The sequence below is a fragment of the Notamacropus eugenii genome, chromosome 3 (genome assembly GCF_028372415.1).
Source record: "Notamacropus eugenii isolate mMacEug1 chromosome 3, mMacEug1.pri_v2, whole genome shotgun sequence".
Lineage (NCBI taxonomy): Eukaryota > Metazoa > Chordata > Mammalia > Diprotodontia > Macropodidae > Notamacropus > Notamacropus eugenii.
The window spans coordinates 198,367,462-198,394,620 of record NC_092874.1 but is presented as its reverse complement, the minus strand read 5'-3'; the positions used below and the strand labels follow the sequence as shown (position 1 = coordinate 198,394,620).

The following is a 27,159-nucleotide window of genomic DNA, read 5'->3' as shown; positions in this document are numbered from 1 at the left end:
AACCTAGGCAAATGTCTAGTCCACACTCCAAGAGCAAGCTGCAGAGCAGGCACCCATGGTCTGCACTGGTATAGAGGGTTCCCTTACACTAAAGTTCCTACGCTAGTGAAAACCCAGGTCTGGTGTCTGTCCCTTCTGCAATAAAACAAAACCGTATTTTACGGGGGTGTGAGGAAGCTGTGTAGACGTGGCTGGTTGGTGGTATTCCTGTTTCTTGGCTTGCTGTTATGACTTATGACACTGATTTTTTTTTTTATTAACCATCCTTGCAGTCCAGTCCAGGCTCCTCCTTCGTTATAACGGATCATTCCTTAAACGCATCTCTGTAAGAATCCAGTTCACCTACTGGGCGACTCCGTTAGGAGGCAGGCTAGACTCTCTCTTGCCAGGAACCACACAGCTTTGGTTCATGTTTCAGATCCGGATTGAAAAGGGGAGCCAACTCCAGAGGGGACCCGCTGGAGGTGCCGGACCCTCAGACATCCCTTCGGAGCGACTCCGGCCCCTCGCCCTCTGGCCTCCCTCCGAACCCACAGGGAACGATGGGACACGTAGTTCCCACCCCAGATCGTGTAAATCTAGCTTTTCGTCGCTGGGAGGTAGCCTTCTCCTCGGGGACAAGGAGGACGGCGGAAGGGGGAGCACGTGCCTGGAGAGGGGGTGAAGACCGCCGCCACGCATCTTCTAGAATATACCTGAAGCTGTTACTCTCCCAGATCCACACCTACGCGCGTCCGAGGCCGGGGCCCCAATGGCAGGCCTGCTGAAGGAGAACTACAACTCCCAGAAACCCCCGTGTCTACGGCACCCGAGGGACTCCTTCGCCGAACTCCCTCCGGGCCCCCGCCTCTCCCTGGCGCTAATATAAACACACGGGAGAAACCGTCATGGAGGGGGAGGAGGCCTCGGCGGCTGAGGGGGACATTTGGGGCCGCTCCGGGGACTCCCTGGCTCATTTCTGAACCGACCCCTTCTCCCTGGGACCTCGGGACCCGAGAGGGCTAGAGGCTAGACCTGAGCACGCGTTGAAAAAATAAATCCCTGTCCTTCCCCGGGGGCGGAGCCGGGCGGGCGGGCGAGGCTGTGAGGCCCGGCCTGCGAGCCTGCTGACATGGATGACAGCAAGGTAAGCCCCGGCCCGCACGGCCCTCTCCGCTCGGCTTCTTTTCGGGGGCCACCGCAGGGCTTGGGGAGCTCTGCCCGAGGCAGGCAAGGCCCCCGGCCGGCGGGCCCACCTTTGAGATCCGGCCGCGGGTGGCCAGGGGCGCTGGGGGCCGGCCTTTTGCAGGCTCCTCACCCCCAGGGCGGTTGGTGGACCCCGGCCCTTCCCCTTTCCTTATTCACCCGGGTGAAAAGTTGGCCTTCTTACCGCTCATTGTCCCCTGCCCCTCCGAGCTGGGACTCCTCTCTCGCTCGGTGACGGCAGTCGTTTCCTTGGACGTCTCCCATTCCTCTTGGTTGGGGAGTTCTTAATTAGATTAATTTGTGCCCTAGGCAAACTCTCCCCCCTCCTTTGCCCCAGACCCCCTTAGGTTGAAACCACTTCTGCCCCTGAGCAGGAACCCTTGCCCATCTACTTTATTTTTTCCACCAGATCCTGAAATTTGGTCTTCTTTAGAGAGCTTTATCAGGATAGCTAGTTAGCACAGTGGTTAGAGCCCTGGGCTTGGAATCAGGAAGACTCAAATGGGGCCTCAGACTAGCTGTGTGACCCTGGGCAAGTCACTTAGCCCTGTTTGCCTCAGTTCCTTATATGTGAAATAAGAAGGAAATGGAAAAACACTCCAGTTTGTTTGCCAAGAAAGCCCCAAATGGGGTCACAAACAGTCGGACATGACTGAAATAACCTAGCAAGAAACAGAAGAGGCCTTTATCTGACTAAGAAGACAAAGTAGCAAACTCCTTTCTTGCTGGTCATCTTTTAGGTCCCACTTTCCTTTCATTAATTTCTCTCTTATCCAGGGTATTTACTCCTTTGCTTTGGTAACTGCTGCTATTGAATGATTAATTCATGCACCAAAATGTCCTATGGCTATTTTTGTTTGTCTTTGTTAGTGTACCTTATATAGCAGATTTCTTAAGGATAAGATACTATTTCCCATTTAAATGTTGAGAAACTCATCTCCATGAATAAGAAAGAATTAGACATTTTTAGAACTGACTTTTTTCAAGTAGAAATCAGGCCTTCCCAATGCTTTCCAGATGACTAGCCTCTTTACATCGTCTGTTCCTCTGTCATATCTCCTTTGCATGTAATTTTTTTCCCCTCAGCTTTTCTCCCATTAGAGCCTTTCTGATGTGGAGATGTAACTATTGCTACATACATACCTGCAAAGGTAGGGTGGTGAGAATTACCTTACTTATGTGCTGTTTTAGTCTCCTTGTGTAATCCTCTCTTTCAGGAGATAGGTGAAGTGTGTTTCATCTTCAGTCCTCTGGACCGGCAGTTTATCATTGCATTGATCAGAGCTGTAAGATTTTTCAAAGTTTGTTTCCTTTGTAGTGCTGTTGTCATGGCATAAATCGTTCTCCCAGTTCTGTTCATTTCACTCTGCATCATTTCATAGGCTTGTTTCCCGTTTCCTCTGAAACATCCTCTCAATGACTCAGAAACTGTCCATTTCATCTTTTCTTATGGATACAGCAATATCCCTTTACATTGCATATATCATAATTTGTTTAGTCATTTCCTAATAGATGGGTTTTCTCCTTAGTTTCTAGTTTTTTGGGGGTTTTTTTTGTCACTACAAAAAGAGCTGCTACAAATATGATTGTGCATTTGAGTCTTTTTCCTCTTTGATCTTTTTGGGGTATCGATCTGATAGTGGTGTAGCTGGGTCAAAGGGTCAGAATTTAGGGATTTTTGGAGTATAGTTCCAAATTACTTGCCAGAATGACTGGACTACTTCACAATTGTCCAGTGCATCATTGTGCTTATTTTCCTGCAGCCCTTTCAACATTTGATGTTTTCTTCTTTTGGTCCCCTTGTCAATCTAATGGGCGTGTCAGAATTGTTTTAATTTGCTTTTCTCTAAGTGCTTTGAAGCATTTTTAATATGGTTGTTGGTAGCCTCGATTTCTTCCTGTGAAAGCTGTCTACTTATATCCCTTAACCATTTGTCATTGGGGAATCAGTTCCTTACCTATTTCCCTTCTAATTTTAACTCCATTCTGGTTTTCCACAAAAGCAGATAACCAATTACCCTGGCTCTAGTGTTTTGCTATTTAGATAAAGCTCAAACTTGCCTTGTTTAAAGTAGGTTTATGATAATTTTTAAAAAATTAACTTTACTCTTAATCAACAGGTCTTTATTGTCTGTCAACGTTCAGGTACTTTGCTTAAACATTATGGACAAAGAAAAAAATTAGACAGTTCTGCCCTCAAAGAGCTTACATGCTATGTGGGAAATAAGAGGTACATATAAGTAGACTTGAAGTAAATTCAAGTTAATTTTAGAGTTGGGGAGATAGCAAAAGTATTACCTAGTGGTGATGGTTAAGGTGAGCTTTGAAGGAAGCTAAGAATTCTAAGGGTGGGCTAGTGGATAGAGTGGTGGGCCTGGAGTCAGGAAGGCATGAGTTCAAATATGACCTCAGACACTTACTAGCTGTATGACCCTAGGCAAATCACTTAAGCTTTTTTACCTCAGTTTCCTTATCTCTAAAATAAGCTGCAGAAGGAAATGGCAAACCACTGTAGTATCTTTGCTGAGAAACCCCCTCTAAAAACAAAGGGGTTCATGAAGAGTTGGACAAAACTGAAAATGACTGAACAACAACAAAGGATTCTAAGAGATGGAAGAGAAGAAAAAATGCATTTCAGGCATGGGGGCTAGTCAATGCAAAGGCCTAGATACTGGAAATAGAATGTTACCAGAGATAGAATGTCATGTATGAAAATAAGTAAATAGATCAATTTGGCTGTAGCATAGTATACGTGAAGGAGAGAAATGTATAATAAGCCTAGAAAGGCAGACTGGTGTTGTATTATGAAGGGCTTTAAATGCCAAGTGGAGGTGTTTGTATTGATCTTAGAGGCAATCAGGAACCACTGGAGTTGTTTTTTTGTTTGTTTGTTTTGTTATTTTCCAGCTCATTTGCTTTAGGAATATTACTTTGGTAGTTCCGTGGGATATGGATTGGTGAAGGAAGAGACTGGAGGCAGGAGACCAAAGAGAAGTCTTATTTTGGTAGTTCAGGTGAGAAGTGATAAGGGAAGGAAATAGGGTGGTTATGGTATTTGAGCTAGAGGTGTTTTGAAGGTAGAATTGATAAGATTTGGCATCTTGTATATTTGGAATAAGGGGGGAGAGAAGAGTTGTGGATGATGTTCATATTGCAAACTTGGGTACTGATAAGAAAGGTAGTACCCTTCATAGAAATAGGGAGATTATGACTTCCATTTATAACATGCTGAGTTTGAAATGTCTACCGGATATATAGTTTGAAATGTAAAATAGACGGTTGGTAATAGAGTAGTAGAGCTCAGGAGAGAGAGTGGAATCATATATATATACATATATATATATGTGTATATATATATATATATATATATATACATATATATATATGTATATATATATACATATATATATATGTATATATATATATATGTATATTTATATATGTATAGGAGTCATCTGTGTAGAGATTATAATTGAACTGATGAGATCACTGAGAAAGAGGAATTTTAAAGAAATTAGAAGGCCCAAGACAGATTCTTATCCTTCAGTAATGGGATAAGTGCCTCATGCATGTTAAGCTCTTATAATAAAAGCTTGTTGAAGGGAAGTAATTTAAAAAAAAGTAGGAGGGTGGATGGGTTGTGGAAAGACAGACACATTTAATGCACTGTTGGTGGAAATGTGAATTGATTCAACAATTGTGGAAAGTAATTTAGAAACATACTAAGAAAATGACTCAAATGTACATATCCTTTGACCTAGAGATTCTACTGCTATTCATATACCCTCAGGAAGTCATTGATTAAAAAGGAAAGAAAGGTCCTCTGTACTTTAAAATATTTGTAGTAGCCAAGATTTGAAAACAAAGCCATTTTCTAGCATTTGGGAGTGGATAAACAAGGTGTAGTCCCTGAATGCAGTGGAATATTACTACACAGTTAGAAAATGATGAATATAAGAAGCATAAGAAAACATATGAACTGATAAAAAGAAAAAAAAGCAGACCCAGGAAAATAAATGCTGAAATAAATACTTTGACAAGGAGTGGCCAGACAGGTAGGAGGAGAAGCAGGAGAAAGCAGTGTCATTAAAAACCTTGAGAAGAGAGAGAGTGTCTAGGAGAAAAGAGGAAGTGGAGGCAGCTGTCATTTCTAGGAATTTGATTGATAAAGGGAGGAGAATCCGAGGAAGGGGAGGTATATGAAAGGGTCAAGTCAGGAGTTTGTGTAGGCAATAGGGAAGGAGCAAGTAGCTGGGGAGAGATTGAAAATGAGAAAGTAGTTGATTGTACTGGAGAGAATGGATGAAAGATAAGTCAGTTATAATTTTTTAAAGCCCTACCATGTGTCAGGCGTTGTGCTGAGTAAGTACTGGAATTCAAAGAAAAAACTGTCTAATAGAGGCAACACCATGTACAAACACGATATTTAAAGGAGAAATTGAGGTGTCTCAGAGAAATGGTGCAAAATTAAAGAAATGGGGAAAGACTTCACAGAAAGTGGGACTTTAGCTGAGACTTGAAAGTTAAGGGATGGAAATGAGAGAAAGAATTTCAGGTATGGACATAGCTGGTGAAAACTCTTGGAGTTGGAAGATAGAGTATAAAGTGGGAGGAACAGCAAGGAGGCCAGTGTTACTGCCTGGCAAAGTAAAAATGAGTAAGATGTAAGAAGACCAGAAAGGTAGAAAGGGATCAGGTTATGACGAACTTTAAAAGCCAGACGGAGCGACTAAAATTGAAACAAGTGGAGGGGTTGGTCTTGATGAGAAGAGCCCTCTCTTCACCAGAAACTGAGGTAAAGGAGAAGAGAATGTGAGGTAATGTCTAGAGATTTTTGAGTTGCTAATCAAGAGAGAAGGTGGAGTTCTGCGTGAATGGCCTTTCTTTCCTCAACTCTGCTGAAAGGGTGAAGTGGAGGGAGGGAAGATCATGTGGGAGTCTTGAGAAGAGAAAAGTAAAGTTTTGAACTGGCTCTGTGGGAATCTTGAACTGAATGTCACATAGGTTATCTTAACTCAAGATACCCAAAAGAGAACTCGTTATCTTTTCCCCACCCCTCTTCTGAACTTCCCTATTATTGTGGAAGGCACCTCCATCTTTCCAGTCACCCAGGCTTGCAGTCTCATCCTCATTCTTATACCACATATCTAGTCTTTTGCCAAATTTTGTCGTTTCTGCCTTCACAACATCTCTTGTATCTTTCCCCTTCTTTCCACTTTAACAGCTGCTACCTTGAAGTAGGTCTTCACCCCTCAGATCTGAACTGTTGTTCTACTTGGTCTCCCTGCCTCAAGTCTCTCCGCTTATCTGCCAAAATGGTCTTGGTAGGGGTCATATTGGTTGCAAAATGCACATTCTTTTTTTTTTTTATTTTAAGTTTTTAAGTCTATTTTAAACTTAAATACAAAAAGAAAAATATTGTCATATATATAGCAGAACATAAAAAAAGGATTCAATATAAAGCAATAACTTTCTATTTCCAGAAAACCTGTATAATAAATACTACACATTGTTTTCAGAGCTATCCAGCTTTTCTTTGTTTCCTTGTAGGTTTTCTTTTGTTCACTTTTGTGCACTTCTTACTTTATTTTTTTCCCATTCTTCCCCCTCCCTCCCCCCCACCCTGCACACAGTTAAGTGCAGATGTATACATGTACACATACATATTATATGAAAGTTTTTCCCCCAGTTTTCTGCATTTCCTTCTGTTCTTGACTACATAGATTTTATTTATACGAGAAAATCTTAATTTAATATAATCAAAATTATGTATTTTACCCTTCAGTAATGCTGTCATCTTATAATATGGTTTAAGGTCTGATATTGCAGAGTCTGCTTACTGTTACATCTCTTTTCCCCTAGTTTCTTTAAAGTTCCTAACCTTTTCTTCTAAATGAAATGTGTTATTCTTTTTTGTAACTCAGATAATTTTTTAGCAGTTTAATTGAGACAGCATTACATAAATAGTTATGTTAATAGATAAAATTATGTAATTAGGTAAAATTGTTTTTTTTTTAAATTATATTGGCTTTTCCTACCCATGAAAATAAATATTAACCTAAATTATTTAGATCTAACTTTATTTGTGTAAAAAGTGTTTTATGTTTATATTCATGCAGTTCCTGTGTCTGTTTTGGCAGGTATACTCTCAGGTATATTATAATATCTACTTATTTTTAATGGTCTAAAACAATATTGAATAATATGACAGACACATAATATAGTTTCCCTATTTTTCTCTTTTGATTAAATCTATTTTAGCTTTAACTTTGTCTGAAATCATGACTACTACCCCTGCTTTTTTTAATGTAATAAATTTTACTCCTGACCTTTACTTTGTTTGTGTATAGCTCTCATTTTTGTAGCATTTCCTGAAAGCAAGATATTGTTGAATTCAAATTTTTAATCTGTCAGTTTTCATTTTATAGATAAATTCATCTCATTCACATTTCTAAGCTATAATTACTTGTTGCATATATTCCTCCTTCCTATTTTTCCTTACTATCCTCCTCATCATGTTCCTATCCCTTTTCACTACTCTACTTTACTTCTACATGCTACCTTGCCTCCTATTCCTTAATCTACCCACCCCTCTAAGAATCCCTTCTTTATCCTCTCTCCCCATCCTATCCCCTTGCCCTCTTATTTCTTTCTGAATTTAGAAATTTAGAAGACTTTATATATCCTTCTAGATATATCTGTTGTTCCCTTTTTAACCCATTGCTGATGAAAGTAAGGTTTCATTACTAGTAAGTAAACTAAGGTTTCCCTACTAGCTTCTTTCTTCCTTTTTTATCTCATTTGTATGAGATAATTGCTCCTTTTTATCTCTTCCTACATTTTTTTTAGATTCACCCCATTATACTCAGCTCAACCAGAGCCTTTCTTCCTAACTACCCAAATAAAAATGATAGGCATTAAAGATCAGATTATAGTTTCATATATAAGAAGTCAACAATTTGAGCTTATTTTCGACTCTTATAACTGGTCTTTAATGTTTACTTTATATTTCTCCTGGATATTACAGGTTAAGTTTTCCCTTAAGTTCTGCTGCTTTTGTCACAAATACTAGAAAGTCTTTCAATTTGTTAAATGTCCATTTCTTTATCATCCAGGATTATACTTAACTTGGTACTACCCCTGGTAGTAGTCCCAGATCTTTTGCTCCACAAAACATTGTATTCTAAGACGTATGGTTCTTCAGCACTGTAACTGCTAGATCTTGTATGATCCTTATTGTAGCTCCACAATATTTAAATTTTTTCCTTGTTGCTTCCAATATTTTCTCCTTAATTTGAGAGCTTTGAAACTTGGCTATGATATTCCTGTAAGTTATCCTCCTGGGATCTCTTTCAGATGGTGATCAGTGGATTTTCTTTCCCTTCTTGTTCTAGAACTTCAGGGAAATTTTTCTTGATAATTTATTATAAAATTTTATCAAGATTTTTTTTTATCATAATTTTCAGGCATTCTAACTATTTTTATGTTATTTCTCCTTGATATATTCTCCAGATCATTTGTTTTTTTGATGAGATGTTTCACATTCTCTTCTATTTTTTTATTCTTTTGATTTTGTTTTATTGTTTCTTTCTCAGTCATTCATTCTAATTGAATTAAGAACAAAGTTTGTGTTGTTTGAAACCAAATTGAACTATGCCTCTGGGCATTTGGATACTGAAAAGATAGCTCCTCGTTAGGATTGTAGATGCGATGAGGAGTCCCAGACTTGTACAGCTTTTACATCTGCCTTTTTCTTTGTACAATTTGTGCAAATAGTTCTAGAGCATTGGAGCTGGAAGGGACCCTCGAAATCTCTTAGTCTGATCTCCCCCCCCCCTTTTACATGAGACTTGTCCAAAGTCATAAAGTGGCAATATTGACAAACATTCTCCTTTTCCGAAGTCTGTATACATTTAATCTAAATTGAACCTCACAGCCACTTGGTGAGGTAGATATTATAGGTATTATCCCCATTTTGTAGATTAGGAAATTGAGGTCCAGATAGGTTTATGTGATTTGCCTGGGGTCATGGCTGGCAAGTGCCAGAGGCAGGATTTGACCCCATGGCTTCATGACTTCCAAGTCTAGCCCTATATTTCCTGAGTTACCTCTTTGAAAAGATAATTAAAAAAAGAGAGTGGCACAAGTAGGAAGGGAGAGAAATGTCTGTGTGGATTGTATAGTTGGTATTATTTGAGTGGAGGGAGGGGGGGAGGGAAGGGGAATCAGTGGTTTGCCTATAAGAATACAGCTGAGTTATCATTAGTGCAGTGGCTTATTTTGAATTATTTTTCTATTAGTGTGCTGGTCTGTGTTCACTTTCATACTGCTATTGTCTTTCCATCCCCTTCATTTTTCATTGCAACATACATTTTTGAGAGAGCTGGGTGGGTTGCAGTCTGTATCCCATGAACAGAGTAGAGCTAAGTGTTCCACACACTTTGCCTGTATGAGCACATTGCTTTGATTGACTTACCCAGCTACAGATAATAAACTGATAGATTCCCAGTAGCAACACCAAGGGCACAAAGCTGATAGGCACGTGCCTGGATAAACTTGACAGAAAGTTGTTTGGACCAGGCCAGGCTTTAGGTATTTACTTGTTATTGTATCACTCTCTCGACACAGTTACTTTGTATTATTAGTAACTTTTTATTTGTTAGATCTTATTTTCCCAACTTTATGAAAACTAAATATTTCTCAGGTATTTCAGTACCTGTTGTTGTTCAGTCATTTCAGTTGAATCCAACTCTTCCTAGCCCCATTTGGGATTTTCTTAGCAAATATACTGCAATGGTTTTCCATTTCCTTCTCCAGCTCATTTTACAGATGAAGAAACTGAAGGGAACAGAGTTAAGTGACTTGCCTAGGCCCACATAGCTAATTAGTATTTGAGGACAGATTTGAACTCAGGAAGATGAATCTTCCAGAATCCAGGCCCAGCACGCTATCCACTGAACCACCTACCTACCTTAGCATAGTGTTACACTCAGAAAATATTTTTTCATTAAAGGGGCCTTGATATAAGAGTTGTTTTTATGTCATGGCCCTCTTCAAGAACAAAGGACAAGCACAAAATCAGTTCTACAGCTTTCTTAGTTCATGAAACTAGAAGTGGAATGCTGGAGATTATGCATAGCCCCAAACTGCTTCTCTCATAGAACATGCAGATGTACTAATGCCTGTTTTAAGAAAATCCACTTTTCCTTACCTACCATGTCCACAATACAGAATTTAAATATCCAGTCTTTGGAGGTCAGGAATCATATGCAAAAACCTTTGTCCTAGTTTATTATTTAAATCTTGATTTTCATTCTCACACTGCTCCTCTTCTTCAGTGTTCTAGATGTCTTGAAGCCACAGTCTAAGTAAGATCTACTAATAGTCTGTCATTTGCCTAGCTTTCTAGTTTTGGGGTTAGGGCCCAGCCCTACCTTTCAGAGGAGAGGATGAACATAGGACTATCTTTGGCTGTAGTCTGGTGATGGTGGCCTTTTATCCCCTTCTGATTTTCCCTTTCTAATGCAAAGACATAAAGTTGGTTGAGTAGTAAAAAGACTGATTTTTTGGCATGTTTGTGGTCATTATAAAAAAAAAACCATACTAGACTTAGAGTCAGAGCTAGGTTCAAAATTGGCCTCTAGCACTTAACAGTCAAGTCATTCAAGTCAAGTCATTTCTTTGAATCTTGGCTTTCTCTTCTATAAAATGAGAATTGTAATAAGTATAGTGCCTGCTTCATCGGGTTGTTGTTTGGGAAACCTTAAAGCACTACATAAATCAGTCACTAATATCACGTGTCTCTCTACTAATCATCGTGAAGCAAAATTATGGCAAATTTTAGGTCTCTTAGTGTTCTTGGGTTCTTCCAGGTTGTGCACCTCCACAAAAACCAAGCAGAAACCACCAAGTTTCCTCCTTGGACTGTACCTCATACTTAAGACCTTTCCTTCCCTTTCCATCCCAGCTCTATCATCTGCCTTGTGTATCATTCCCACAGAGTTCTGTTCCTACTTTCTAGGTAAAAGCTAGTTAATCTTAAATTCAGCCTTACCGGTGGGTCCCAATGTATTGATTTTCTTTCTTTGTCTTGCCTAGTATTGTACGTTTTAATAGACACTATCCTGGAGGTTATTCTTAGCTTAAAAGATTAACTCTAGACCAAGGGTTCTTAGCTAGAAATTTATATTTTTAAAAAAATTTAAATTTATATTTTTAAGAAATATTTTGATAACTGTATTTCAATATAATTGACTTTTAATCCTGTTTATTTTGTTTTGTGTACTTAAAAACATTGTGAGAAGTGATCCACAAGTTTCACCAGACTGTCAAAGAAGTCTGTAGTACAAAAAAGATTAAGAATCCCTGCCCTAGAGTATGGCCAGCTAGTGGAGGAAGTACTTGTCAGGAAATCAGATTAAATTCATTCAGTGTCAAATTGATTGGAAGCTTCAGAAAAAAGTTGCTTTAGAAACATGGTTTATAATCTTTCTTCTAGGATGCATGTTCATAACAAAATCTCACCATTCTTAATTTTCATAGGCATCTTCTGCAGACAGTTTGCCATCCTGAAGGAATTGCAGGCAGCGTGAATGCAAAGCATAATAGAGGCCAGTGGAGGAAATGTTTCTCATGAAAGCAATTTAAATCTAAATTCATTTAGTTGGCTTTGGGTGCTAGTAGGGGTAGCATGGATGGCACAGGAGATAGAAATAGAGTACTACTTCTGTTGTCAGTAGGATCTTCAAGTACTTGCCTCTGACAGTTGTGTGTCCATGACAAGTCTCTCACCCTCCTGTTGCACCAGGCAAATTATAGAATCATGTAGATCTAAAGCTGAGGGACTGATATTTTAGAGGTCTTCTAGCTTATCCCCTCTTTTCACAAGGCTTAAGAGCCTAGGATCAGGCTAGGATAGAGGTGAGAAAGCTGAACTTATCTAAGGTTCTAGTTACTGAAAAATTACAAGAGAGAGTTTTCACACTAGGATGGCCTTACACTGATAAAATCACAATTCAGGACAAAAGGAAATACTCCAAGAAGTCAGGGACGGTATCTTATCTAAATTGTATGTTGTATGATGCCAACCCCAAGGATAACAGGAGGCAGAAAAGGGAAATGCCATTGGGAAGGAAAGGCATCTTGGAAGAGAAGTTGATCTTTAACTGGTCTTTGAAGGAAGTATGTGTAGGATTTGCATTGTTGGGGAAAGAAAGGAAGGGAGAAGAACATTTAGGGTACTGGGCAGATTAAGGGAAAGGAGATCAAAGCATGAGTAAAGATGTAGGGGTAGGAATAAATACAGTCAGTAGGTCTCAGACACTAGCTGGACTGATTCTCAGAATACTTGTTGGAGAAGAGAGAGAAGGTTGGTGAGGGAATGGGAGACAGGATGACGAGCCTCAGCTGGTATAATGATGTGCTTGGACTTGATTCAGTAAGCAATGGGGAAACTATTATAAGTTCTTAAGTAAGAGAGACATAATCAAAGAGTTTTTATAAGAAGGTTAATCTGGTGGCAATGTATGGGATGAATTAGAGTAAGGAGAAGTCTGGAGGCAGACAGACCAATTAGAAAAGTAATGTAGGTATGCCTGTACTAGAATGGGAACAGGGGGAAGAGAGGAAGGGATGAATTTGAGAGATCACAAGTAATTAACAAGACTTAATTAAATGAACATGGGGAATCACAATATTAAAACAACCTTCAAGGGGACATGATTTAAATGTCATTTAAATTTAATCATATTCCAAGTGAGTTGGATTAATACGTGTTATTTTTCTTTGTCTGGCCTTGTGTGTTTTTTTCATCTCTGGCAAAGAGCAGATATAATCATTGTTATTACGTGCAGTCATCTTTGCTGCTTTTTTGTACTTGATCTTTTATACTTATTAGTAGCTATTTTGGCAAGTTACACTCTCTCTCTCTCTCTCTTTTTCTCTCTCCCCCCTCTCCCTCCTTCCCCATCTTCTTTTCCCTCCCTCCTTCTTTCCTTCTTCTTCTTTCCTCCTTCCTTCTCTCTTTTCTTCTCTTTCTCCATCCCTCCTTCTCTCCCTTTCTCCCTTTTTTTCTGGGAGTAGCTTTGATTTGCAGTCTTTGTGTCCTTTGCTGTGACCACAGAGACAGACCAAGGAAAGAAAAACAGAAATAGACAAGAAGCACAAAGAACTAAGCAAAGATTTTCCTTTGTTTAAAGTTGTAGTTGACAGTAAGAGAGATACACATAGAGAGGGTTTTTAGTGTAGAGTTAGGCTTGCAGAATCTTAAAGTTGTGTCCTGATCACATTTTATACAGATCACTTTCCTTTTTTTTTTTTTTTTTTTTTGGTCTCCCCCTCTAAAAGATGATCATATGAAATTTGTTTTAAGTGTCATTTTAGATCCTTGGCTGAAGGATACCTTTAAGATTTAAAAGTGGTAAGCCTTTGTTTTGGAAGGATGTATTTGGGACAGGCACAATGAATTGGACAGTGAGTTGGGTACAGATTCAAACAGGAGTAAGAGAGCAGTCTAGATTGAATGTGGCTAAGATAATACTAGAGGGTTGTTAATGGTGGAATACCACAACTCTTAGGAATTGAGTTTTAGATAGTCCAAAGGGCAGTAGAAAGATGCATGGTGACTACAAATTGGCCAAAGTGTAATTTAAAGTGAAGAGCTCTACTCCAGAAGTGCCAAGGGTTATGATTGAGAAAATGTATGAAGATGAGAAAAGGAATTGGGTTGGTTGGACGTATGAAAGTAAGGAATAATAGATGGACAGTCTCAGTGCTTCACTGGTACACGGAAAGCATAAAAATACGTAGAAGAAAATCTCCAGCAAAAAAATAAATTAGGGCAAGGCTTGCTGAGGAATCCAAGCCTAGAACTGGAGGAAGAGCTTAGAGAGGGACCTAGGGGAGTGGAGCTGAGAGGGTATTAAGTGCCCCAAAAGGAGCCGGAGTCTGAATTGTGGTTGCCATGTCCCTTTGGTACCTTTTCTAGTTACTTCAAGCTTGGCATCTCCATGGCTAACCTTGAGTGAGATAATACATGAATGTTAAGAGAACCTTTGGTATATGAGTAAAATTTATAAGAATATGAGTCATTCTCCAGTTGATAAATGGTCAAAGGATATGAAAAGGCAGTTTTCAGAAGAAGAAATCAAAGCTAATTATACTCATATGAAAAAACGCTATAAATCACTATTGATTAGAAAAATACAAATTAAAACAACTCCGAAGTACCACCTCATACCTATCAGATTGACATATCAGGCTAATATGACAGAAAAGTAAATGACAAATTTTGAGGGGGATGTGGAAAAATTGGGACACTAGTGCATTGTTGTGACACTAGTAGAGTTGTGAACTGATCCAGCCATTCTGGAGAACAATTTGAAACTACGCACACAGGGGTAGGAAACTGCACATTCCCTTTGACCCAGAAATACCACTACTAGGTCTATATCCTGAAGAGATTGAGAGATTGGGAGAGAGAGAGAGAGAGAGAGAGAGAGAGAGAAGGATCTATGTGTATAAAAATATTTTATAGCCATTCTTTCTATAATGGCAAAGAATTGGAAATTTATAGGATGCCCATCAGTTTGGGAATGACTGAACAAGTTGTGGCATGTGAATGTAATAGAGTACTATTTTGCTATAAGAAATGACAAGCAGGATGGTTTCAGAAAAAAAAACTAGACTTCTATGAACTGATGCAAAGTGAAGTGAACAGAATCGTAAGAACGTCGTACAGAGTTCGCAGCAATATTGTATGATTATCAGCTGTGAATAACTTAGCTATTCTTAGCAGTACGCTGACCCAAGACAATTTTGAAGGACCTATGGTGAAAAATGCTGTCCACCTTCAGAGAAGGAAAAGATGGAGTCTGAATGCAGATTTAAGCACACTTTAAAAAAACTTTATTTTATTTCTTCGATCTGTTTTCTTTTACAGCATAGCTAATATGAGGCTATGTTTTGCATGACTGCACAGGAATGAGGGGATCCCAATTGCCTTCTTCAGAAGGGGTGATGGGAAAGCAGGAGAGAATTTGGAACTAAAAATTTTTTTAAATGAATATTAAAAATTATTTTTACATATAATTAGAAAAATATATAAAAACAAAAGCAAAAACAAAAACACTTAGTGTGTCAATGACCAGAAACCTTAAAGGTATCCTGTGGCAAATGTGACAATGGCCTAGACCATAAGTTTCTCACTGATGACCCAAAGAAGGGGCAGTCTCTCTTTTGAATATTAAGTAACTTGATGGGTGTTACCTCACTTTAAGTGACTACCTGAAAAAGCCTTAGTCTAAAAGGGCTAGGGTCTCCCATTGCAAACTGGTCCATCTCCAGGCATCCTGATAAAATATCTGGGCACTGGACTCAGATGACTTTGAAAGAGAAAGTGAGGCTGGTGACCTTGCACAGCCCTCCCTCATTCAAATCAAGTCAACTGCAAGTCATGTCATCATCTCCCTGATGTCATGGTCCTCTTGGAGAACGAAGGACAAACACAACAACTTGATGGAGTTCATTTTTAAAGGTAATGGAACGCCAGCCCCATAGACAAAAGTTATTAGGATGTGAAAATGAAATATTATTGGTTACGGACACATTGCAACTATCACCTTACTGTCATTGTTTGGAATTGTAGTGCATGAAGGTTCAGATAGGATTAAGGAACCACTAAAGGACCTGGAGAAGTCTTGAAACCATAGGAAAAGACCTTAGAGGTTATTTAGTTCATTTTCCCATCCCTGTTTTACATCTGAGAAACTGAGGCCCAGGGGAGTGATAAAACTTTTTCAATGTTACTCAGTGAGAATTTGAACCCAGGTCCACAAGTCTAAATCTAGTACTCTGTCAGGCTGCCTTTCCTCATTACCTGTTGACAGATTCTTTCTAGAAAAGAGCTCATATTTAGGGATTGAGAAGAATAAAAATGAAAACTCAAAAGATGAACAACCATCTGTTATATCAAGTTTGTGTAACAACTAGAAATTGATTATTTTAAAGTGGGACTGTAGTTCAGAATATGTAAAACATTGAGCTTTTCCTAAGCATCTAGCTATTTATTGTCTTTTATATCTTATATTTCTTCATTGGCATATCATTTCCCCTTCCTGAGGTCCCAAGGATGATCTGTTGAACTCCATGTCATCTAGTTAACTCTAAATCGTACATAACAGATTGCCATAAAACTTTACTAGAGTTTGCTCTACAAGCTGTATTTTATGTAGTTATTTTGGTTTGGGGTCAAAATATTAATTACCCTGGTTTAACTCTTGTAGGATGGTGATGAAGGGCAGTGGCCAGGCAGGAAAACAGGAAACATTTTTCATATCTTTATCAGTATATAGTAGATTTTTAGATAGATTTTTTAGTTTCATTGAAACTTGTATTCTTTAGGGCTAGGAAACACATAGTGTGATCATTTACTTCTGAATAGAGAAATGACTACTTCCTTAAGCATTTTGTCTTTCCATTTTTGACTTGTACTATCCCCTTTTAATGTATTTTCATTTTCATTGGCAGAAGGGAAAGAACTTTGTTTAAAGATGAAATTTTGTACCTCCTATGGAACAAAAGTTCTTAACGTGGGGCCCATGGACTTCTTACATCTTTGTTTTTACTAACCTTTGTTTATCTGTGTAATCCTGTGTATTTTATTTTGTGCAATTAAAAAACATTATTCTGATATGGGATCCACAGGTTTTTCCAAATGTCCAAAGTAGGCTGTAATGCAAAAAAGTCAGCCTGCAACAATAGAAGTAGTTCCTGCTTTAGCTGCCTTGCATATCTCTTTTAGAGAGCTTGCTGCCTTGAGAGTTCATCTTTATGGCACCAGCAAATAAGAGGAAAGGGAAATTCTCCTGGTGGGAGGAGAAGTATCTACTAAGTCACTTACCTTAGGCTGATTTTCCTCTAAAAAAGCAATGAATTCATCTTTAATTGGTCCAGAGTACTAAGGTTTGAATTGCTAGTATAGCTTCCATATGAAAGTCCAGTGCACAAGGAAATGGAACTTCCCAGACTTGATGGACTCCCTGTAGCTGTACAGTCAGCATAGCTTTCTGACTGGGCCTACCTTCATGGCAGATAAGAAGATCCAGGGATCTGTTTTGCTCTTGAACCACAGCTGTACCTTTCCTGAATATATTTTCCATGCTTCTACTGTAAACTTATTTTTGTTAAATTTCTTTAAAGAAAAAAACATGAAACCTCTTATGTGTTTGTTTTTTGCCTTGCCAGTTCACATAGCTGCACCACTAGAGGGAAGGCTCTTCTTAACTTTCCACTTCCTGAGACATCCTGTCTTTCTTTTCAGGGCTTGAGACACAGGAAGGTCAAGTTGTTTGTTCCTCCTTTGCTGACTATGATAGAGCACTGTAGTCCTAGTGACATAAGCAATCAAAAGTTCTTAGAAATCGTCTGTTTTAAATGTTAAATACCAGTTCATCTTCAGGAATGAAGGTATCCTATCATTACAACTGACTGTTGTCACATGCTGCATTTTATAAGTTTTCCTGTGTATTAACACATTTTGCAGTAATGAGGTAATGCCACTAACCAATATGTGACATCCTTCAAAAAATTTTTTTATTCTTCCATTATCTTGATAGAGGCAGAGTGATAAAATAGATGCTGGAGTTAGAGTCAGGAGGATTTTAAATCTCATCCCTAGTACCACCAGTGACTGTGTGACCTTGAATGAGTCACCTCCCTTCTCTGAGCTTCTCTGACTTTCTTTAAGTCTCACCTAAAAGCCAATCTTCTATAGGAAGATAAATAAATCATCCCACTGTTTGAGAAACTATGATGTAGAATGAAATTGTTTCATTAGTTTTTAAACTTTTAAAAAATCTTAAATTATTTATTGTTAAAATTATTTTCATATACCTGTATTTTTAATGGTCTTTTTTAATACAAAAATCACCAATTTTGTCCATAGAGAAGCTGTTAAAATTTCAAGATATCAGGAGTCAGTTACTATTTCATTGACTCATTGTACAACTTTGAACAAGACACTTAACTTTTGAACATCTCTGTTTCTCCATCTGTGGAGCCTAACTGATCTTGCTTTGTGGTATAATTGTTTTTAAAGAGCCCAAATTACTTCCAGTGAATTGGGCCTGAAATTATTCCAAGGTTCGTTGAAGTGGAATATTAACTTGAACCTGGAGGCATGACAGGCCTCTTCAATTTTTTTCTAGATAATAACTCTAATTCTCCACTTTTTTTTGTTTGCTTTTATGAGAGGAAAAGCAACCAATATATTGGTCTTCTTCATTTTACTCTGGTTGCTCCCCCCCACTTAATAGTATTTTATTTTTTCCAATTACACATAAAAAATGTTTTCAACATTCACTTTTATAAGATTTTGAGTTCCAAATTCTTTTTCTCCCTTTCCTACCCCCCAACCAAGACTACAAGCAATCTGATGTAGGCTGTACATGTACGATCATATTAAACATATTTCCACATTAGTCATGTTGTGAAAGAAGAATCAGAACAAAAAGGGAAAACTGCAAGGAAGAGAGAAAATAATATGCTTTGATCCATAGTTCTTTCTGTGGATGTGGATGGCATTTTCCATCATGAATCTTTTGGAATTGTCTTAGATCATTGTATTGCTGAGAAATATGTTTATCAGAATTGGTCATTGAACAGTGTTGTTGTTACAGTGTACAATGTTCTCCTGGATCAGTTCTCTTCACTCAGTATCAGTTTATCAGTCTTTTCAGGTTTTTTTGAAATCTGCCTACTTATCATTTCTTATAGCATAATGGTATTCCATTACATTAATATACCACAACTTGTTCAGCCATTCCCCAGTTGATGACTATCTCTTTCCTCTTCAATTTTAAGAAGGATTCTTTTAACACCAGTGCAACTGCCAGATATTAACCCATTTCTCTTCTATTTGTTTAACCATTCCCCAGTTGACTGGCATCTTGTTTCCAGTTCTTGCCACTGTAAAAAGTTTTCTATAACTATTTTGGTGTATATAAGAGCTTTCTGTGACCTTCTTGCCTAGCAGTGGGGTCACTGAATCAAAGGATATAGATATTTGAGTTAGTTTTTTTCTTTTTTAAGCATAATTCCAGTTGATTTTCAGATTGTTTGGACTAGTTCACAGCTAGGAGGCTATTGTGATAGACTAGGTAAGAGAAGGGATGAGGAGCTCACCCAGTTAATTTATGGAACCTGACTTATTTGCAGCCATTATTCCCTATGTTATCTTGACTAGAAGTCCCCATTTTTCAACTTTAAACCAATTCTCCAGTCACCTAAAATGTGGCCAGGAAGATAATTGGAAGATCTGGGAATCTATATATGTAGAACATCTGAATTTATAGGAGATATTAGACAGTCTCTAATGGTATCCTTATGGACAATATCTACTAGGAGATGTGTACTGGTTATATATACTATGTGGTTCTGCCCTTGACCCATTCCTCATCAGAATTTTTATCCATCACTTGGATGAATATATGAATGGCATAATTAACAAATTTGTAGCTGATTGAAATCTAGAAAGGCTGTGGGTAACAAATTTCAAAAAGATCCTGGTATTCTGGGATGACAGATTAAAGCAAAAAGATATGAAATGTTAGAGGGATAAATGTAAAGTCTTGAACTTAGTTCCAGTATAGTTGTGTGGTTTAATTTTTTTTGGATGAAAAAAATTTGAGTTTTAATTGGCTAAAACCTTTGTTGGAGTTATTAGTATGATGTGGTTTGAAAAAAATCCAAACAAACCAAAAACCCAAATGTAGTCTTCGGCTGTATGAATAGGAATGTCCTGAATAATAGTGATTATAGTTCTGTAATACTCTGTGCTGTGCAGTGTTGTGTTATGTCTCAGATGCCACATTTTCTAAGAACTCTGACAAATTGAAGCATCACCAGAGGAGGGTGACTGGAGTTATTGTTATCATTTTATGCCATGTAAAGCAAGGAATGGTTACAGGAACTGAGGATTTTAACCTAGAAATGAGAAGACCTTAATAAGGGACATGATAGCTATGAGTACATCATTTGAAGGGAGGGTTTACATTTATTTTCTATAATTTTTTAGAGGACAAAATTAGAACTAATGGATGCAAGTTACAAAGCAATAAAGTTGAACTTCCTGTAAGGAAGAAATTTCTACTAATGCTATCCAAAAATAAAATGGGTTACCTCATACAATAGTGAGTTCCACATCAATTGAGTTCAGACTGAGACTGAATGACGAGTTGTGAAGGGTGTTGTAGAAGCTACTCATGTGGCTGGTATGAGGGGAGACTAGATGATTTGTGGTCTGTTACAACTCTTGTGATTTTGTGATTGCATGCTTATGAATGGCAGGACAGGCTAGATCTCTCTGGAACTTGGGAGCTGTGGGGAAAACTCTGAACCTATAGAAATTATCTAGGCTTCTGTCTCTGGCCCTAAAAAAGAAAAGAGCATTATCCGAAACACTTGTGACTTTCCGTTGATACGAACTTGAATAGATATGAAGGGTAGCAGCAATAGCCATATATACCTAGTTGAGCTAGTCTTTCTTAAAAAAAATTTCCCGATTTCATAAATTCCATGAAAAAATGTTACATTTTAATAATATCAAAGTTTCTATTTTTCTGTCCCCTTCTGTGTCTTAGGGGAAAAAAAATCTGTCATTTAAAAAAAAAATCTGTGTGAAGCTCGTATCAGTAGTTCATTTGATAGGATTTTGCTTCCTTGATTTTGTGAAACTATCCCTTACTATTATTTTTAAAGTGTGCTTTTTGCCAGTGTGCTATATTAGTCACAAGACTGATAACAGAGGGGCAGCTAGGTAGTGCAGTGGATAGAGCGCTGTACCTGGAGTCATGAGGACCAGAGTTCAAATTTGACGTCAGATAGTTAGTTGCTGTGTGATCCTGGGCAAGTCACTTAACCTCAATTACCACTCCCTTCCCTCCCCCGCCCCCCAAAAAAGACTGATAATAGACTACATCCTAATCCTTTTGAAAAGAGAATAATTTATATATATTTTTTTTTCTGAAGGTAGTTGGAGGCAAAGTAAAAAAACCAGGTAAACGAGGTCGGAAGCCAGCCAAAATTGACTTGAAGGCAAAGCTTGAGAGAAGCCGGCAGAGTGCAAGAGAATGTAGGGCTAGAAAGAAGCTGAGATATCAATATCTGGAAGAATTGGTATCTAGTCGGGAGAGAGCCATCTGTGGTCTCAGAGAAGAACTGGAAATGGTAAGGCATTTCTGTTTTGTTTCATTTTAGCTGCATTTCTAATCCAGTGCCTGTCTCCATTCACTTAGCCAAAAGAGCAACGAAGTTAATGTATGACAGAGTAAAAAATCTGTTGGCTACCCTACAGTGTAGATTGGTGGTATCATACTAAAGTAGAAATGGATTCCTGCCTATCAACTTAGAAAACCACAAATTCACATTACTTATGTTTTATTGTATTTTTATTTTTTTGTTAAACATTTCCCAATTACATTTTAATCTGGTTTGGCCCACACTGGAGAGTTTTGCAAGCTGTGAGGTTGACACTCTGGTGTAGCCTCACCAGCCAGATATCCTCTGAGGTATGATAATTTATGGGGAGGCACAGTAATAATACTTTATGTTTATACAGCTCTTTGTAGTTTATAGGGACTTTTCCTTGTAACAGTCTTGTGAGGTTGGTGGTGGAAGAGGTAAGTAATGTAATTGAAGTACTGTATTTGTGTAGGCAGACCAAAAATGTCTTTTTAAAGTAGAGAGAATATAAGGTTAGAAGATTCTGAATGCCTTGCTGAGGAGCTTTAACTTATATTAATATATAGGGTGAATCACTGTACTGGAGTATTATGCCCTACTGTAAATTGTATGTGAGGAAGATTTTTGTAGGAGCAATTTATAGGTTTCTTTTTATCCTGCATGTTTTTATTGATTATAGAACACCTATAATGACAGTGAAGTAGAAAGAAAAATAAATAACAAGTAGTCATTCCTGGACTATTGGAATAGCCTGCTGGTTGGTCTCACTTCTTCATGTTTCTCCCCCTCCAATCTATCCTCCACTCAGCTGTCAAATTGATTTTCCTAAAATACGGGTCTGATCATATCCCCTTACTTCTCCCTACTCATTAAAATACAGTGGCTCCCTATCACTTCCCAGATCAAATGCAAAGCCTTTCATAACCTGGTTCTCTCTATGTTACTCAGTCTTCTACTTAGTCTTACTACTTACTTAGTCTTCTTATACCTTACCTGTATTTCCTTTGCAAGCTAGTGACACCAGCCTCTTTGCTAGTCCTTGACTTCTGGATTCTAAGTTTTTTTCCTCTGGCTGTCCCCCATGCTTTGGTACTTTCTCTCTCCTTATCTCTAGCTCCTAACTTCTTTATTTTCCTTCAAGTCTCAGTTAAAGTCCCACCTTCTGCATTAAGCCTTTTCTAGACCCTTGTAATCTTAGTGCTTTTATCTTTGCCTTATACAGCACTTTAAACCTCTTTTCTGTGCTTTTATTTACCCATTTGTAGTATAGTTACTGGTTTTATGTGTGGGACCTCTTCCCCCTCCATGTAAGCTCCATGATGGCAAGGATTGTATCATAATTTCTTGGTATATTTCCCATTGGTTTTATTTCTCTGCACATAGAAGGTGCATGATAAATGTTTTTTGAATATGACTTGACTTAATTTTGCTTAAATATATTTTACATTATTTCAGTACAAGCAGTGGTGCATGGCAATGGATCAAGGAAAAATCCCCTCTGAAATAAAAGCTCTCCTAACTGGAGAGGAGCAGAGCAAATCTCAGCAGAACTCGAGCAGACATACCAAGACTATAAAAACAGAAGCTAATAACAATTCCTGTAAGTGCATAGTGTTTGTTAAATTGATAGTTATTGAAGTGTTTCATGGTAGGTCTTTCATTTGCAGTCTCTCTTTCTCCCCAGACCAAAAGTTTAGATTAAAATGAAATTTTTATGTCATTTGTTATGATGAACAAATGAAGTGACTTGAGTGTCTAAACATTAAGACATGTTTTACCTGAGTGTATAAAGAGCATCTGATACTCCTTATGGGGAAACGTTATAGAAACAGTTGTCTTGTATATAGGGGGTTTGTGTTATTTTAGATATTTTCAATTATGCTATTTTGTCATATTGAAATTGTCTTCATTCTACCAGTTGCTCTAGGAGCACTTAGATTAATAAAGGGAAGAACATTATAAACAATCAGTCTTTCACATTCCTTTTTTTTAATCTTATATGAAGAGAATTGGTTTTTTAATGAACATCATTGATCAGGAAACATCTTAATTATAAATTGAATTGAGGAATAGTAAGTCAACCTATTATTCTTTGAATATATTTTTTAAAAGTCTTATAAACTGCTTTGCATGTAGATGCCTAATTGAGGCAAAAAATTTTCACAAGTTTAAAGTTTGTTTTGAAATTCCTTTGGTGTTAAAAGTTGGGTTTTTTTTTCTTTAGGGTGAAGATCATTTCTATTTAAACTCATGAATCAGTTGCTGAATTGAACATTCAGAATCACATGAAGAATGGACAAGATTGGGCTTTGGAATTTAATTTGCTGCACGCAGTTCAGTGGTCATTTATGTTAACTTGCAGTTGTTGACAAAAGTCTGTGATTGTACATGTTGAAGGACTTTGCTTTAACCTTCAACAACAGGAAAATTCAGAATATTCAGTCCTATTTCATTTGATGTTGATAGCTGCAATAGATTTGCAGATGATGTGATGCTTGGAAAAACCCATGTGACATGGAGGATAATAAGTTAAAAGACAGTAGTTTTGCACCTTAGCTCCATATTGGTTAATTATGTTCTTTTCATTTAATTGTGTGTGTTGGTATCACTTCATTTGCTTTGGTTTTTTGTGTAGTCTTATTCAGAGAAACCAAATTAGGCTGTTTGGTAAATCATAAGTTTTCAGCCTTTAAAATGGGCCTGAACTTCTTTTGTCAAATTTACTGGAGTGATTTGTAATGTATATTTCCTGCAGGAATCACAGATTTGTTCTGTGCATCATTCCAATATAAATTATGCATATGTATTAACAATTATATGCATTTTTATTTTTGTAACCCATGATGATCTTTCTGTTATATTGTACTTACAGAGACAATCCATATGAAAAGCTATTTGGGGAAGCTTCATTTGAAAACTCTGATAACTGTCCTCCCTAACTATATTTGTAAACTATTGAAATTTCCCCATCTATATTAGCAAGTAAATTAATCAGATTTTAAAATTACTTTTCAGGTATTCAGATGCAGTGAACATTTTGTTGTTGCTGAATGTAGTGAGATATATATAAAAAGAGAATGTAGACAGGTGTCTATAAAGAGATATTAAAACACTTTTTTCATACACTCAAGCTTGGGAGACTGTTGTAGAGAAAATAGTTTAAAATTAGCTGCTGATCCTTTGAGATCTTGTTTCTGCCTCAAGATTTGTAATAAAGTGACATACAGATTGCTTAAAGCTCTAATAGCTGCCACAGTAACCAAAATACCAAACTTCTTTCCTGACTTGAGATTAAAAAGGGATTTGGGCCTGATTTGTGCTCCATTCTGAGAAAGGCACAATAGAAGGGTTATATTTCTGTTCTTACTTGTTCAAGCCAGATAGATTCCCTACCAGAGAAGAACCCATATCTTGTGTGTCCAAGAAAAACTCAGAGCAAATGAGTACTTCAGTCCTGTGCAAGCTACAGCTCTCTGTCCTGAGCCTCACATTAGGTTCAAACATAAGTGTTATGGCTGTACACATCCCTGCCATAAATGTTGGAGGCCAGAGGGAGCAGAGAGCAATTATTCCACTGACCTTCACCATTCATATCCAAGTCTACATTTACGTGAAGGTTTATTTTCCCCAAAAGAGGGTTTGATACAGTATGAGGAATCAGGCTTATGACAGATAAAAATCTTTGAAAAATATACTTGTTTAAAACAAATACAAGTAAGTACTGGATACTATTTAATATTTCTTCTCCTGCTTCTGTGATGAGGTCTTTTATCATTGTCCCTTTCTTAGATAATTAGAAGTTTTGATCTCTTATTACTAAACCAAAATTATATGTAATTGATCCACTCTTCCCTGTTGAATGACTTTTTCGCCAAATGTTTGTTATGAAATGTTATTTTAGGGAAGATACATCTTCCCTGGGAAGATGATATGAACCATGATGGAGAGCACACAAGTAAATGTCTGTCCTTCTTTGGTTGTAAGGTATGCACTCATCTGGCCTGTGAGCCTAACAACCTGGTGTTCTTTGGTGTGCAGATTCAAGTTTGCCCCTTTGGTATTTTGTGACCACCATTAGTAGACTGCTAGCCCAGCCCTCCCCTTTCCCCTCAGTCTTTGTGTTTTGGAGCAATAAAGGGATGAAGAATATTTAATGTCTTAGAAACTGGATATGTTTTTGTTGTTTTTGGTTACTTGATCGTATGTGTTTTCCAAAATATCCTAAGACTTGGTTTACATTGTTTCTGGACCATTTTGAATACCGTCCAGGTAGTTATTGTAAATGTAAATATTTCAGAATGAAAATGGTTGTTCGATGGAATGTGCCTGTTATGCTTGAAGTCCTCCCTGGTAGTAATTCTGTATCATGTGGGGTCATTTGAGCTTTTGTTATAATATCTTTACAAGAGTTGATAATTTTACCCTCACATAGAGGATATGGAATTCATGTAAGAGTAAATTACAATTTGTTGTGCTTATTTTATTCCCAGAACTTTCACTTTGGTCTTTGTGGACAAACAGATGAAACCAAGAGAAGGTGCCTTGGCTTTAAAAAGGAATGTTTTGAGTACTTTGGGGATTGTGCTGTCATTGTATTTTGGTTACTTTAAAGCATGGTAATAAATGTCATTGATTAAAAGAACTGGAGCACTTCCTGTCCCATTTCAGTTAAACAGCTTTTTTTATTTATGAAAGTTCTAGCATTTCTTGTGTGGTTGGACAGCAAAAAGCAGAGAGAAAAGAACCCGAGATGATGAGAAAACCACCAGTTCTGAAATATTGCATGCTATGACACACTTTGGATGAATAGCTACATTGGCACTTTTCTTTCCTATTTAAGAAAGATCTGGGAAAAAATTATTTTAACCAGGCATTGGATTCTCAATTTCCTATAAAACTGCTGTACATCAAATCATTAGAGTATGATATTAAATAAGTTCTAAAAAGTGAAGCTTAGAATTGAGACTAGCTGGCTAAAATATATCTTTCCATGGTACTTTACGTAAAATCACTATTTCATTGTAGCAAAGTTGTTCACCAATTTACTGACAGTATTTACCAGTGCTATCTTGTAGCAGCTGATCCTCTTTCAATTATGACAGACCTGATTTGGCTTATTATAAGGGAGAATGTCTGGAATTTTAATTGAAATAAAGGCAAAATGTTGTAAACATAATTGATACGACTCATAAGAAATCAGTTAAAAATACATATATTGCTAAAAAAGAAATATGACTTTTAAACCAAATAGTACTTCTGGGACATTGAGGGAATGTTTATTTCTCTAAAGAGCATTGTACATTTATATTTTTTATTAAAAATAAAAAAGAGGTCTCAATTGCATGGTTCAAATTACTAAACTATTTCTGCTTAAATGTTTCTTTTAATAGTGTACATTATGTGGGCAGCTAGGTAGAGCAGTGAATTGAGTGCCAGGCCTGAATTCAGGAAGACTTATCTTCTTGAGTTCAAATATGGCTTCAGATGCTTACTAGCTGTGCGACCCTGGGCAAGTCACTTAACTCTGTTTGCCTCAGTTTCCTAATCTGTAAAATGAGCTGGAGAAAGAAATGGCAAACTAGTCCAATATCTTTGCCAAGAAACCCCAGATAGGGTCATGAAGAGTCATGATATGAACAACAAAAATTATGTGACTGGCTTTTTTGAGAGTACAGAATACAGAGAGTATATACATTATGTATATGCTGTACATAATGAACAGAGTACAGTAGAGAA

At 37.5% G+C, this 27,159-nt stretch overlaps 1 protein-coding gene across 1 annotated transcript; it reads left to right on the top strand.

Annotated features, from left to right (window-relative positions):
• The first annotated feature begins 250 nt into the window (after window positions 1-250).
• On the top strand, window positions 251-26,065 carry CREBL2 (cAMP responsive element binding protein like 2). The gene is made up of 4 exons (XM_072653916.1): window positions 251-1,126; window positions 21,211-21,408; window positions 22,879-23,023; window positions 23,648-26,065. Exons 1-4 carry the CDS (start codon window positions 1,112-1,114, stop codon window positions 23,650-23,652), a joined length of 363 nt encoding a protein of 120 aa, XP_072510017.1. The 5' UTR covers window positions 251-1,111; the 3' UTR covers window positions 23,653-26,065.
• The last annotated feature ends 1,094 nt before the right edge of the window (window positions 26,066-27,159 follow it).

Bases quoted from the DNA above. Each gene is read 5' to 3' on its own strand.
- CREBL2 (XM_072653916.1), top strand. The intron at 21,409-22,878 runs GTAAGGCATTTC...ACATTATTTCAG, and splicing joins TCAGAGAAGAACTGGAAATG to TACAAGCAGTGGTGCATGGC.